Raw genomic sequence first — 15,817 nt, 5'->3', positions numbered from 1 at the left:
CCCAATAAACCCCCTGCTGCCTCACAATCACCGGGCTCGGGTGAACTTGTACATATAACACTAGGTGCTGGACAAGTAGGAACACCCCAATAAACCCCCTGCTGCCTCACAATCACCGGGCTCGGGTGAACTTGTACATATAACACTAGGTGCTGGACAAGTAGGAACACCCCAATAAACCCCCTGCTGCCTCACAATCACCGGGCTCGGGTGAACTTGTACATATAACACTAGGTGCTGGACAAGTAGGAACACCCCAATAAACCCCCTGCTGCCTCACAATCACCGGGCTCGGGTGAACTTGTACATATAACACTAGGTGCTGGACAAGTAGGAACACCCCAATAGACCCCCTGCTGCCTCACTCCTTTCCCACGGCAATCAAACAGATGAGCAAACACCGGGAACCTGCAGTGAGGGGAATCCCCTCAGTGGCAGATTGTTTTGTTTGGGGGAAGATTTGCGTGTGTTTTTTCCCCACTTTGTGCCATTTCCCTATTTCAAAATAATTTTGGTCAAGCATTTGTGATTAAGTGTGCCCTAAAGTATTAGAATCTGCACAGTTGCCATGTTGAGTTTACTTGCCCTTTAAGGAACATTGGATTGTATTTGGGGCATGATCTTTCACTGTTTGTTGTACTGGTTTGTATATTTTGTCATTGTGTCATTTTACTCAACGACAGCAGCTTTCCTTTTCAAGGATATCGAGAAAAAGGTTTTAATGAGAAAATCTGAAGTCTAAGTTCATTGTTTTGTATTTTCCACCATTGAATGACATGATGTATCTGTTGTATATATAATTGTGATATATCTCTCAAATTGCTGACCACAGGCTGTTGTGATATATCCTTGATATTGCTGTGATTTATATATAATTTTGCTGACTACAGGCTGCTGTGATATTGCTGAATAATCTCACACTCGGCCATCAACAGACTATAATTGTCAATATTTGTTTATCTGTTTCTTCAACATTGTTCGCGTTGGTGCATGGCTTTGTGTCATATCATAGTGAAAACATGTGTCCCCATGAACAAGGAAGTAGGGTTTTACACAACGCAAACATGTGTCCCCATGAACTAGGAAGTAGGGTTTTACACAACGCAAACATGTGTCCCCATGAACAAGGAAGTAGGGTTTTACACAAATCAAACATGTGTCCCCATGAAGTAGGAAGTAGGGTTTTACACAACGCAAACATGTGTCCCCATGAACTAGGAAGTAGGGTTTTACACAAATCAAACATGTGTCCCCATGAACAAGGAAGCAGGGTTTTACACAACGCTAACATGTGCGTCCAGTATGCACACATGTATAGAATGGATGCAGAAAAAAACCGTTGCATCTACAATATTCATTGTACCAAATTCTTGACAAGAAATGTTAAGTTCCTATAATTAAAGGAATCATTAAATCTTACAGAAAAGGACACTTCACCATTTCCTTACTTTACTGTACCCACATATGTCCTGTAAGGACCTTGAAGTTAGCATGTTTATTGATCAAGACAAAGTCCTGATGACTCAAGAAGTGCTGGGTGTTTGTGTTTCTATGTTTGACTGTTTGATTCCATGCATGTGCTCACAGTCAGGTCAAACCCCACTGGGCTGATGTTGTTTTTGCAGTCAGTGTTTTTTCTTGTGTTTTGTTCTTTATTTGTTATTATTTATGTTAAGACAAAGTATGTTCAATAGTTGTTTGTAGATTTGTTTGAGTTATCACAATGTTCATATTACCATTATTACAAGATTTGCCATGGTTGCTGCCATGTGAAGGTCAGAAGTAATATAATGTAGAACCACATTCTACCATCATCCAATATTTGTATTGTAAATCATCTATCTATTGGTAATCAATTTTCTAAAACAACTAAAGTAAGTGGAGCATTGATAACACCCTGCTGGTAGATCTGCCTCTTGTTATGACTCATGTGGATTGATCGTACGGTTGCTTTGTGTTGCCAGTCCTCCCACAATTCCTTCAAGCCTGTGGACCCAGTCTCCCTCCACAGAAAGTCATCTGCTCACACCTCCAGAAGTTTCAAAGAGAGGCTAAAGAGAAAGAAAGAATTGGTTGAGCAGAAATTTAGAGAGAGAGCAATGAAGAAAACAGCTTTGTTGAAAGGCAAGTTGAAAATGAGATCTCACGACACAAAGAAAGGCGGACGAGTGGATGAGGGCGCACGGAAGAAGAGTGGGAGGATGGAGGAACACCCTCGCAAGAAGAGGATGGTTCGCCGCAGTAGCGTGAGGCTGAAGGAACTCACTAAAGCTATGAAAGCGAAGAAGAAGAGGAGAAGGGTGATGGAGATGGAGGAAGAAGAAGTGACGATAACGCTTCCCCGTCCCAGTCGACCAGTGGGGAGGAAGAGGAACTTTGCTCCTCGTCCCGTGGGAGGAGGTGGCGTGACAGATATGCCACGATTCGTTCGAGAGGAAGAGGACTTTCAAATGTACAGTGATGATGACGATGATGATGATGAAGTATCTTTCGGGAAGGTGTCGTCAAGTCCCAGGCCGCAGAGCGTGAAGGAGAGGAAGGAGAAGAGTTCGGGCAGGAAGAAGAAGGTGGTTGGTATGAGGACGCGGAGCTCCATCCAGAAGGTGGTGTCGTCTCCCGCCAAGATTGTGGCAAGCAAACGACTGTCAGCTGTGAAGAAGTTGCGGAAGACCAAGGGGGACCAGATGATGCTGTCCAAGATTATTGAGAAGAGAAGGAGGCTCAAACAGGAGGATGGGCAGGGGGAGGCAGCGAAGAGGGGGAGGAAACCCACAGGTGAGCAGTCAGTGAGTGGAGGGAGGATGAGGGGGGGGGGACGGGGGGACAGGTAGATGGAGGGAACACACAGGTGAGCAGTCAGAAGATGGAGGGAGGAGGTGGGGAGGGGACAGGTAGATGGAGGCAACACACAGGTGGGCAGTCAGTAGGTGGAGGGAGGAGGTGGGGAGGGGACAGGTAGATGGAGGGGACAGGTAGATGGAGGGGACAGGTAGATGGAGGGGACAGGTAGATGGAGGGGACAGGTAGATGGAGGGAACACACAGGTGGGCAGTCAGTAGGTGGAGGGAGGAGGTGGGGAGGGGACAGGTAGATGGAGGGGACAGGTAGATGGAGGGGACAGGTAGATGGAGGGAACACACAGGTGGGCAGTCAGTAGGTGGAGGGAGGAGGTGGGGAGGGGACAGGTAGATGGAGGGAACACACAGGTGGGCAGTCAGTAGGTGGAGGGAGGAGGTGGGGAGGGGACAGGTAGATGGAGGGGACAGGTAGATGGAGGGAACACACAGGTGGGCAGTCAGTAGGTGGAGGTGGGGAGGGGACAGGTAGATGGAGGGGACAGGTAGATGGAGGGGACACACAGGTGGGCAGTCAGTAGGTGGAGGGAGGAGGTGGGGAGGGGACAGGTAGATGGAGGGGACAGGTAGATGGAGGGGACAGGTAGATGGAAGGGACAGGTAGATGGAGGGAACACACAGGTGGGCAGTCAGTAGGTGGAGGTGGGGAGGGGACAGGTAGATGGAGGGGACAGGTAGATGGAGGGGACACACAGGTGGGCACTCAGTAGGTGGAGGGAGGAGGTGGGGAGGGGACAGGTAGATGGAGGGGACAGGTAGATGGAGGGGACACACAGGTGGGCAGTCAGTAGGTGGAGGGAGGAGGTGGGGAGGGGACAGGTAGATGGAGGGGACACACAGGTGGGCAGTCTGTAGGTGGAGGGAGGGACAGGGGACAGGGGTGGGTGGTCAATGGAGGAAACCCAAAGGGGTGAGCGGGCAACAAAGGGGTTGCAGGGAGTGGGGACGTATTTGTACAATGTTGAGAAGAGGAGGTCGTCTCACTCGCAACCTTTAAGTCACTGATAAAGAAATATCAGGTTTGAAAGAGTCATGCCATCTTTATTCCAGGTTCAAAGAAACTTGGCAGTCCTGAGAAGCAGAGTCGTTCGGACTCCGCCCTGAAGGCTGACCTGTCCAGTCTGATGGAGGTCCCGACGTTCCGCCCTTCGGAGGAGGAGTTCCGCGATCCCATCCAGTACATTGAGAGTATCCGGGAGCAGGCTGAGCCATTTGGCATGTGTCAGATCATCCCCCCTTCCAGCTGGAAGGTAAGTGTTAGACCATCCTCCTGTAACAGTGTGTTAGACCATCCTCCTGTAGCAGTGTGTTAGACCATCCTCCTGTAGCAGTGTTAGACCATCCTCCTGTAGCAGTGTTAGACCATCCTCCTGTAGCAGTGTTAGACCATCCTCCTGTAGCAGTGTGTTAGACCATCCTCCTGTAGCAGATTGTTAGACCATCCTCCTGTAGCAGAGTGTTAGACCATCCTCCTGTAGCAGGGTGTTAGACCATCCTCCTGTAGCAGGGTGTTAGACCATCCTCCTGTAGCAGGGTGTTAGAACATCCTCCTGTAACAGGGTGTTAGACCATCCTCCTGTAGCAGGGTGTTAGACCTTCCTCCTGTACCCGGGTGTTAGACCTTCCTCCTGTATCAGATTGTTAGACCATCCTCCTGTGGCAGGGTGTTAGACCATCCTCCTGCAGCAGAGTGTTAGACCATCCTCCTGTAGCAGATTGTTAGACCATCCTCCTGGAGCAGGATGTTAGACCATCCTCCTGGAGCAGGATGTTAGACCATCCTCCTGTAGCAGGATATTAGACCATCCTCCTGTAGCAGGGTGTCAGACCGTCGTCCTTTAGCAGGATAGACCATCCTCCTGCATCAATGTGTTAGACCATCCTCCTGTAGCAGTGTGTTAGACCATCCTCCTGTAGCAGGGTGTTAGAACATCCTCCTGTAACAGGGTGTTAGACCATCCTCCTGTAGCAGGGTGTTAGACCTTCCTCCTGTACCCGGGTGTTAGACCTTCCTCCTGTATCAGATTGTTAGACCATCCTCCTGTGGCAGGGTGTTAGACCATCCTCCTGCAGCAGAGTGTTAGACCATCCTCCTGCAGCAGATTGTTAGACCATCCTCCTGGAGCAGGATGTTAGACCATCCTCCTGGAGCAGGATGTTAGACCATCCTCCTGGAGCAGGATGTTAGACCATCCTCCTGTAGCAGGGTGTCAGACCGTCCTCCTTTAGCAGGATAGACCATCCTCCTGCATCAATGTGTTAGACCATCCTCCTGTAGCAGTGTGTTAGACCATCCTCCTGTAGCAGAGTAAGACCTTCCTCCTGTATCATGTTAGACCATCCTCCTGTAGCAGCGTGTTAGACCATCCTCCTCTAGCAAGGTCTGTTAGAGCATCTTACTGTAGCAGGGTCTGTTAGACCATCCTCCTGTAGCAGGGACTGTCAGACTGTCCTCCTTTAGCAGGATAGACCATCCTTAGGTGTTAGACCATCTTGCTGGAACAGGATGTTAGACCATCCTCCTGCATCAGGGTGTTGGACCATCTTCCTGTAGCAGGGTGTTAGACCATCTGTTACGTAGCATCCATGTTGCGTGTTACAGTGTGAGAGTAAGATCAACGAGGACATGAGATTCACAGCCCAAGTCCAGCTGGTACACAAGCTGTACAAGAGGTGAGTTAGTACTATTCATCTTCTGTCCTGGATGAATGTGTGTTGTCATCTTCTGTCCTGGATGAATGTGTGTTGTTCTGGATGAATGTGTGTTGTCCTGGATGAATGTGTGTTGTCATCTTCTGTCCTGGATGAATGTGTGTTGTTCTGGATGAATGTGTGTTGTCCTGGATGAATGTGTGTTGTTCTGGATGAATGTGTGTTGATCTGGATGAATGTGTGTTGTCCTGGATGAAATGTGTGTTGATCTGGATGAATGTGTGTTGTCCTGGATGAATGTGTGTTGATCTGGATGAATGTGTGTTGTCCTGGATGAATGTGTGTTGTTCTGGATGAATGTGTGTTGTCCTGGATCAATGTGTGTTGTTCTGGATGAATGTGTGTTGTCCTGGATGAATGTGTGTTGTCCTGGATGAATGTGTGTTGTCCTGGATCCATGTGTGTTGTCCTGGGTGAATGTGTGTTGTCCTGGATGAATGTGTGTTGTTCTGGATGAATGTGTGTTGTCCTGGATGAATGTGTGTTGATCTGGATGAATGTGTGTTGTCCTGGATGTATGTGTGTTGTTCTGGATGAATGTGTGTTGTCCTGGATGAATGTGTGTTGTCCTGGATGAATGTGTGTTGTCCTGGATGAATGTGTGTTGATCTGGATGAATGTGTGTTGTCCTGGATGAATGTGTGTTGTTGTGGATGAATGTGTGTTGTCCTGGATGAATGTGTGTTGTTCTGGATCCATGTGTGTTGTCCTGGGTGAATGTGTGTTGTTCTGGATGAATGTGTGTTGTCCTGGGTGAATGTGTGTTGTTCTGGATGAATGTGTGTTGATCTGGATCAATGTGTGTTGTCCTGGATGAATGTGTGTTGTCCTGGATGAATGTGTGTTGTGGCATTCTCATCAACTGAGAGTCATCTCCTGTATGTCTTGCTCTGGATTAATATCTTTGTCTCAGGTGGGGTCCTAACATCCAGTTCACAGCCTCAGCCAACAAGCACCTGGGCGCCATAGGGGCCGATCTGGAGCCGTCTCCCCAGGTAGGTATAAATTGTCAATGCAGGAGAATAACCAGTCTAGATAATCCCCCAAACGGTTCTCATTTGGCGTAAAGGGCAAAATAGCTGTGAAAAGTACATGAAAGGATCACTGAAAAATCAATGATGACAGCAGGTGCTCGCTTAAAGGGTAAGCTTGTCCTGGCCAAGTGGTGACGAGAGGTTGCTGATGTTGCAGATCGGTGGAGTGGAGGTAGATCTGTACAAGTTGTCGCGGACAATCATGGAGTTTGGGGGGATGCAGAACGTGGTGGACAAGAAGAAGTGGGTGAAGATCGCGGATGCCATGAAGATCCCCAAACTGGTGAGTCGAGCATCTGGGCTATCTCCTGGGCTATCTGCTTCACTATCAGCTGGGCTATCTGCTGGGCTATCTGCTGGGCTATCAGCTGTTTGCAGGTTACTGTGATAGCATGGAAAAGAAAAATATAATGAACAGGAAAATGAGTATTAGGGATCATGAGTATTTTGGGGATGTGTTTTTAGTAGTGAAGACTGAGCACACAGTTTCATAAGAATTTCCCTGGTCTTTTTTTGTTCAGTATATATTTTTTGGTTTGGATAAGTAAGTTCCTAAACTAATTGAACCATTTGCTAGGAACAGATTGATCATGTTGGACAAGTGCTTTAGATAAAGATTTCTCCATGTGTATTTTCAAGGAATCTAGACATATACATGTAGGCTCAAGTGACCCAGTTGTCTCAGGCACCAGCAGCCGCTGTGCAGAGTTCCGTCCTTTTGGCATGTGGGTTCGCATCCTGGTTTGCCCTGATTTTGTTTCTAGTTTTGTCAGCACCATACCCGTGCTCGGTGGTTTCACCAAAGTGGTTAACGTCTGAGACCTGCATCACTTTTGGCTTTCTCCCCACATTAAGCTGCCACGCTGTGATATAACTGAAATACTGTTCAAAGCGGCGTAAACCCTCTCACTCACTCACTCAACTCATTCAACTCACTCACTCACTCAACCACTCACTCAACCAACCACCCACCTAACCACCCACCTACTCACTCAACTCACTCAACTCACTCAACTCACTCACTCACTCAGTCAGTCACTCAACTCACTCACTCATTCACTCACTCAACTCACTCACTCATTCACTCACTCACTCAACTCGCTCGCTCACTCACTCACTCACTCATGTAATATTGGCCCCCAGGCCCAGGATCGTGGCATGTGCCTGTACGACGTGTACTGCCAGTACCTGCTGCCCTATGACACTCACTCACTCACTCACTCACTCACTCACTCACTCACTCACTCACTCACTCACTCATGTAATATTGGCCCCCAGGCCCAGGACCGAGGGATGCGTCTGTACGACGTGTACTGCCAGTACCTGCTGCCCTATGACACTCACTCACTCACTCACTCACTCACTCACTCACTCACTCACTCACTCACTCATGTAATATTGGCCCCCAGGCCCAGGACCGAGGGATGCGTCTGTACGACGTGTACTGCAAGTACCTGCTGCCCTATGACACTCACTCACTCACTCACTCACTCACTCATGTAATATTGGCCCCCAGGCCCAGGACCGAGGGATGCGTCTGTACGACGTGTACTGCAAGTACCTGCTGCCCTATGACACTCACTCACTCACTCACTCACTCACTCACTCACTCACTCACTCATGTAATATTGGCCCCCAGGCCCAGGACCGAGGGATGCGTCTGTACGACGTGTACTGCAAGTACCTGCTGCCCTATGACACTCACTCACTCACTCACTCACTCATGTAATATTGGCCCCCAGGCCCAGGACCGAGGCATGCGTCTGTACGACGTGTACTGCCAGTACCTGCTGCCCTATGACACTCACTCACTCACTCACTCATGTAATATTGGCCCCCAGGCCCAGGACCGAGGGATGCGTCTGTACGACGTGTACTGCCAGTACCTGCTGCCCTATGACACTCACTCACTCACTCACTCACTCACTCACTCATGTAATATTGGCCCCCAGGCCCAGGACCGAGGGATGCGTCTGTACGACGTGTACTGCAAGTACCTGCTGCCCTATGACACTCACTCACTCACTCACTCACTCATGTAATATTGGCCCCCAGGCCCAGGACCGAGGCATGCGTCTGTACGACGTGTACTGCCAGTACCTGCTGCCCTATGACACTCACTCACTCACTAACTCACTCACTCACTCACTCACTCACTCACTCACTCACTCATGTAATATTGGCCCCCAGGCCCAGGACCGAGGCATGCGTCTGTACGACGTGTACTGCAAGTACCTGCTGCCCTATGACACTCACTCACTCACTCACTCACTCATGTAATATTGGCCCCCAGGCCCAGGACCGAGGCATGCGTCTGTACGACGTGTACTGCAAGTACCTGCTGCCCTATGACACTCACTCACTCACTCACTCACTCACTCATGTAATATTGTCCCCCAGGCCCAGGACCGAGGGATGCGTCTGTACGACGTGTACTGCAAGTACCTGCTGCCCTATGACACGCTGTCCATGGACGAGAAGACCTGCCTAGAGCAGTCCGTCATGTCGGAGAGGCAGAGGAAGGAGAAATCAGGGAAAGGGGAAGATGAGGAGGCCATCGTCAAGGTGAGACGTTGCCAGGCTGTGGTTGGGCCATGACACTGGGCGTGAGAATGACTGTTGTAATACTCATTTATCGCTCATAGTGCATCAGTGTTAGCGCATCACAATTATGTAACCAGTTATGTAATTAGACTATGCGTAGGACTATTCCCCGCGCTTGCACTTCTTGTACCTGTATCATCAGGAAGTCATCCAATTAGACCAAGTCACCCTAAAGTGTGTTTGTCTGCTATTACCTGAAGTCCTGACTGAACAGTATATGTAGCATGGTTCTACAACAATGCCTGATGTTTAACTTTCACTGTTTTAAGGGCAAATCCAACCCACTGAGCACTTTCAACAGGGTTGCAAGGAATGTCCGCTCCATGTGGTTTAAGGACGAACCAACTCCAGAACAAGTTGAGGTGAGATATTGTCAGATACTTTCATTGTGTTCCCCAACACCTATCCCTACCCCACCTCCTCCTACCCCCATCCCCTCCTACCCCCTCCTACCCCCACCCCCACCTCCTCCTACCCCCACAAACTCCTACCCCCATCCCCTCCTACCCCCTCCTACCCCCTCCTACCCCCACCCCCACCCCCTCCCACCCCCACCTCCTCCTACCCCCATCCCCTCCTACCCCCTCCTACCCCCTCCTACCCCCACCCCCACCTCCTCCTACCCCCACAAACTCCTACCCCCACCTCCTCCTACCCCCACAAACTCCTACCCCCATCCCCTCCTACCCCCACCAACTCCTACCCCCATCCCCTCCTACCCCCTCCTACCCCCTCCTACCCCCACCCCCACCTCCTCCTACCCCCACAAACTCCTACCCCCATCCCCTCCTACCCCCTCCTACCCCCTCCTACCCCCACCCCCACCCCCTCCCACCCCCACCTCCTCCTACCCCCACCTCCTCCTACCCCCATCCCCTCCTACCCCCTCCTACCCCCTCCTACCCCCACCCCCACCTCCTCCTACCCCCACAAACTCCTACCCCTACCCCTCCTACACCCACCAACACCTATCCCTACCCTACCCCCTCCTACCCCCACCCCCACCTCCTCCTACCCCCACAAACTCCTACCCCTACCCCCTCCTACACCCACCAACACCTATCCCTACCCTACCCCCTCCTACCCCCATCCCCTCCTACCCCCACCCATTCCATCCCCCACCCACACCTACCCCTACCCCATATCCTACCCTACCTGATGTAGTACAATGTTGCAGTGTGAGTACTGATGTAGTACAATGTTGCAGTGTGAGTACTGATGCAGTACAATGTTGCAGTGTGAGTACTGATGCAGTACAATGTTGCAGTGTGAGTACTGATGGAGTACAATGTTGCAGTGTGAGTACTTATGCAGTACAATGTTGCAGTGTGAGTACTGATGTAGTACAATGTTGCAGTGTGAGTACTGATGGAGTACAATGTTGCAGTGTGAGTACTGATGGAGTACAATGTTGCAGTGTGAGAACTGATGGAGTACAATGTTGCAGTGTGAGTACTGATGTAGTTCAATGTTGCAGTGTGAGTACTGATGGAGTACAATGTTGCAGTGTGAGTACTGATGGAGTACAGTGTTGCAGTGTGAGTACTGATGGAGTACAATGTTGCAGTGTGAGTACTGATGGAGTACAATGTTGCAGTGTGAGTACTGATGGAGTACAATGTTGCAGTGTGAGTACTGATGGAGTACAATGTTGCAGTGTGAGTACTGATGGAATACAATGTTGCAGTGTGAGTACTAATGGAGTACAATGTTGCAGTGTGAGTACTGATGTAGTACAATGTTGCAGTGTGAGTACTGATGGAGTACAATGTTGCAGTGTGAGTACTGATGGAGTACAATGTTGCAGTGTGAGTACTGGAGGCTGGTGGAGGGCCGCAGCAATCACGTGGCGGTGCAGTGCGGCCATGTCAGTACCAGCACCCAGGGGTCCGGCTTCCCCAGCAAGAAGGACAGCCCTTACGCTAGGTAGGTTCAGACATGTCGGGTAACACTAATAGTTGACCTTTTGTCACATTCTTCCACTTCGATGATGGTAAGTGATGGTGAATGATTAAGGGTGTCCATGTCATCTTGTTTGTAGGCACAGCTGGAATCTCAACAACCTCTCCGACAACCCCAAGTGCATTCTACGGTGCTTAGGACCAGTCTCAGGTGAGCTGTCACATGACTGTCACATGACTGTCCCGTCTGTCACACGTCTGTCACATGACTGTCACATGACTGTCCCATGAACGGTTTCACTGTGCCAAACCTTGACATTCATGAGCTGAGGAATCTGTAACTGACTTTACGTAGATGATGTGTGTGTTTGTGTGACCTGTACATGACTTGTGTGTTTGTGTGACCTGTACATGACTTGTGTGTTTGTGTGACCTGTACATGTGTGTGTTTATGTGACCTGTACATGACCTGTGTGTGTTTGTGTGACCTGTACATGATGTGTGTTTGTGTGACCATACATGATGTGTGTGTTTGTGTGACCTGTACATGATGTGTGTTTGTGTGACCTGTACATGTGTGTGTTTATGTGACCTGTACATGACCTGTGTGTGTTTGTGTGACCTGTACATGACGTGTGTGTTTGTGTGACCTGTACATGATGTGTGTGTTTGTGTGACCCGTACATGACTTGCGTGTTTGTGTGACCTGTACATGATGTGTGTTTGTGTGACCTGTACATGTGTGTGTTAGTGTGACCTGTACATGATGTGTGTTTGTGTGACCTGTACATGTGTGTGTTAGTGTGACCTGTACATGACCTGTGTGTGTTTGTGTGACCTGTACATGATGTGTGTTTGTGTGACCTGTACATGTGTGTGTTAGTGTGACCTGTACATGACCTGTGTGTGTTTGTGTGACCTGTACATGTGTGTGTTTGTGTGACCCGTACATGATGTGTGTTTGTGTGACCTGTACATGATGTGTGTTTGTGTGACCTGTACATGTGTGTGTTAGTGTGACCCGTACATGATGTGTGTTTGTGTGACCTGTACATGTGTGTGTTTGTGTGACCTGTACATGATGTGTGTTAGTGTGACCTGTACATGTGTGTTTGTGTGACCTGTACATGTGTGTGTTTGTGTGACCTGTACATGTGTGTGTTTGTGTCACCCGTACATGATGTGTGTTTGTGTGACCTGTACATGTGTGTGTTAGTGTGACCTGTACATGATGTGTGTTAGTGTGACCTGTACATGACCTGTGTGTGTTTGTGTGACCCGTACATGATGTGTGTTTGTGTGACCTGTACATGATGTGTGTTTGTGTGACCTGTACATGTGTGTGTTAGTGTGACCTGTACATGATGTGTGTTAGTGTGACCTGTACATGATGTGTGTTTGTGTGACCTGTACATGATGTGTGTTTGTGTGACCTGTACATGATGTGTGTTTGTGTGACCTGTACATGATGTGTGTTTGTGTGACCTGTACATGATGTGTGTTAGTGTGACCTGTACATGACGTGTGTGTTTGTGTGACCTGTACATGACGTGTGTGTTTGTGTGACCTGTACATGACTTGCGTGTTTGTGTGACCCGTACATGACTTGCGTGTTTGTGTGACCCGTACATGACTTGCGTGTTTGTGTGACCTGTACATGATGTGTGTTTGTGTGACCCATACATGATGTGTGTTTATGTGACCTGTACATGATGTGCGTGTTTGTGTGACCCGTACATGACTTGCGTGTTTGTGTGACCCGTACATGATGTGCGTGTTTGTGTGACCCGTACATGACTTGCGTGTTTGTGTGACCTGTACATGATGTGTGTTTGTGTGACCTGTACATGTGTGTGTTAGTGTGACCTGTACATGACCTGTGTGTGTTTGTGTGACCCGTACATGACGTCTGTGTTTGTGTGACCTGTACATGATGTGTGTTTGTGTGACCTGTACATGTGTGTGTTAGTGTGACCTGTACATGACCTGTGTGTGTTTGTGTGACCCGTACATGACGTGTGTGTTTGTGTGATCTGTACATGACTTGCGTGTTTGTGTGACCTGTACATGTGTGTGTTAGTGTGACCTGTACATGATGTGTGTTTGTGTGACCTGTACATGATGTGTGTTTGTGTGACCTGTACATGACGTGTGTGTTTGTGTGACCTGTACATGATGTGTGTGTTTGTGTGACCCGTACATGACGTGTGTGTTTGTGTGACCTGTACATGATGTGTGTTTGTGTGACCTGTACATGTGTGTGTTAGTGTGACCTGTACATGACCTGTGTGTGTTTGTGTGACCTGTACATGACGTGTGTGTTTGTGTGACCTGTACATGATGTGCGTGTTTGTGTGACCCGTACATGACTTGCGTGTTTGTGCGACCTGTACATGATGTGTGTTTGTGTGACCTGTACATGATGTGTGTTAGTGTGACCTGTACATGATGTGCGTGTTTGTGTGACCCGTACATGATGTGTGTTAGTGTGACCCGTACATGATGTGTGTTTGTGTGACCTGTACATGTGTGTGTTAGTGTGACCTGTACATGACCTGTGTGTGTTTGTGTGACCTGTACATGATGTGTGTTTGTGTGACCTGTACATGATGTGCGTGTTTGTGTGACCCGTACATGACTTGCGTGTTTGTGTGACCTGTACATGATGTGTGTTTGTGTGACCTGTACATGATGTGCGTGTTTGTGCGACTTGTACATGATGTGTGTTAGTGTGACCTGTACATGACTTGTATGTGTTTCAGGTGCTACTATCCCCACTCTCCACATCGGCATGCTGTTTGCCACGTCCTGCTGGTGTACTGACGTCCATCACCTGCCTTACATACAGTACCTCCACACAGGGGCAGACATTGTCTGGTAGGTCATATGTGTCAATGTCCTTCAAAGTCAACTCTTTTTATGTACTGGAAAGGCAATGTTTTGGTATAGATCCTCTATGTTGTATTGATGGAGGTTTCAGCGTTGTTGTGATGATGGAGGTTTGAGCATTGTGTTGATGAAGGAGGTTTGAGCGTTGTGTTGTGATGATGGAGGTTTGAGCATTGTGTTGATGATGGAGGTTTGAGCATTGTGTTGTGATGATGGAGGTTTGAGCATTGTGTTGATGATGGAGGTTTGAGCATTGTGTTGATGATGGAGATTTGAGCATTGTGTTGATGATGGAGGTTTGAGCATTGTGTTGTGATGATGGAGGTTTGAGCATTGTGTTGTGATGATGGAGGTTTGAGCATTGTGTTGATGATGGAGGTTTGAGCATTGTGTTGATGATGGAGATTTGAGCATTGTGTTGATGATGGAGGTTTGAGCATTGTGTTGTGATGATGGAGGTTTGAGCATTGTGTTGTGATGATGGAGGTTTGAGCATTGTGTTGATGATGGAGGTTTGAGCATTGTGTTGATGATGGAGGTTTGAGCATTGTGTTGTGATGATGGAGGTTTGAGTATTGTGTTGATGATGGAGGTTTGAGCATTGTGTTGATGATGGAAGTTTGAGCATTGTGTTGATGATGGAGGTTTGAGCATTGTTTTGTGATGATGGAGGTTTGAGCATTGTGTTGTGATGATGGAGGTTTGAGCATTGTGTTGATGATGGAAGTTTGAGCATTGTGTTGTGATGATGGAGGTTTGAGCATTGTGTTGATGATGGAGGTTTGAGCGTTGTGTTGATGATGGAGGTTTGAGCATTGTGTTGATGATTGAGCTTTGAGCGTTGTGTTGATGATGGAGGTTTGAGCATTGTGTTGTGAGTGATTGAGGTTTGAGCATTATGTTGTGATGATGGAGGTTTGAGCATTGTGTTGATGATGGAAGTTTGAGCATTGTGTTGTGATGATGGAGGTTTGAGCATTGTGTTGATGATGGAGGTATGAGCGTTGTGTTGATGATGGAGGTTTGAGCATTGTGTTGATGATTGAGGTTTGAGCGTTGTGTTGATGATGGAGGTTTGAGCGTTGTCTTGATGATGGAGGTTTGAGCATTGTGTTGATGATGGAGGTTTGAGCATTGTGTTGATGATGGAGGTTTGAGCATTGTGTTGATGATGGAGGTTTGAGCGTTGTGTTGATGATGGAGGTTTGAGCTTTGTCTTGATGATGGAGGTTTGAGCGTTGTGTTGATGATGGAAGTTTGAGCATTGTGTTGATGATGGAGGTTTGAGCGTTGTGTTGATGATGGAGGTTTGAGCATTGTGTTGATGATGGAGGTTTGAGCATTGTGTTGATGATGGAGGTTTGAGCATTGTGTTGATGATGGAGGTTTGAGCATTGTGTTGATGATGGAGGTTTGAGCGTTGTTGTGATGATGGAAGTTTGAGCATTGTGTTGATGATGGAAGTTTGAGCATTGTGTTGATGATGGAGGTTTGAGCGTTGTCTTGATGATGGAGGTTTGAGCGTTGTGTTGATGATGGAGGTTTGAGCATTGTGTTGATGATGGAGGTTTGAGCATTGTGTTGATGATGGAGGTTTGAGCATTGTGTTGATGATGGAGGTTTGAGCGTTGTCTTGATGCAGGTACTCCATTCAAAAGCAGCAGGAGGGGAAGTTGAAGACAGCCATGAAGGAGTTGGTGCCGTCCCTGGTGTCACACGAGGACCCTCGCTGGCTCAAGGAAGATACTGTCATGGTGAGATTTGTGTCAGAATAATCATGGTGAAGCAATGCTTGTGTCAGAATAATCATGGTGAAGCAATG

General features: G+C 48.3%; 1 protein-coding gene across 1 annotated transcript in view; it reads left to right on the top strand.

Moving 5' to 3' along the window:
- LOC124123134 overlaps positions 1 to 15,817 on the top strand; it is a 60,177-nt gene that overhangs the window by 34,544 nt on the left and 9,816 nt on the right. Inside the window, exons 9-19 of the mRNA XM_048388747.1 lie at positions 1,965 to 2,775; positions 3,906 to 4,105; positions 5,458 to 5,528; positions 6,481 to 6,562; positions 6,759 to 6,884; positions 9,002 to 9,166; positions 9,475 to 9,567; positions 11,013 to 11,131; positions 11,247 to 11,317; positions 13,869 to 13,983; positions 15,638 to 15,749. Of these exons, the coding sequence (XP_048244704.1) occupies positions 1,965 to 2,775; positions 3,906 to 4,105; positions 5,458 to 5,528; positions 6,481 to 6,562; positions 6,759 to 6,884; positions 9,002 to 9,166; positions 9,475 to 9,567; positions 11,013 to 11,131; positions 11,247 to 11,317; positions 13,869 to 13,983; positions 15,638 to 15,749 (1,965 nt within the window). The remainder of the gene's footprint in view (positions 1 to 1,964; positions 2,776 to 3,905; positions 4,106 to 5,457; positions 5,529 to 6,480; positions 6,563 to 6,758; positions 6,885 to 9,001; positions 9,167 to 9,474; positions 9,568 to 11,012; positions 11,132 to 11,246; positions 11,318 to 13,868; positions 13,984 to 15,637; positions 15,750 to 15,817) is intronic.

The sequence above is a fragment of the Haliotis rufescens genome, unplaced genomic scaffold, assembly GCF_023055435.1.
Source record: "Haliotis rufescens isolate VD_foot unplaced genomic scaffold, xgHalRufe1.0.p SCAF_78, whole genome shotgun sequence".
NCBI classification, from domain to species: Eukaryota; Metazoa; Mollusca; class Gastropoda; order Lepetellida; family Haliotidae; genus Haliotis; species Haliotis rufescens.
This window is presented reverse-complemented; position numbering and strand designations above follow the sequence as displayed.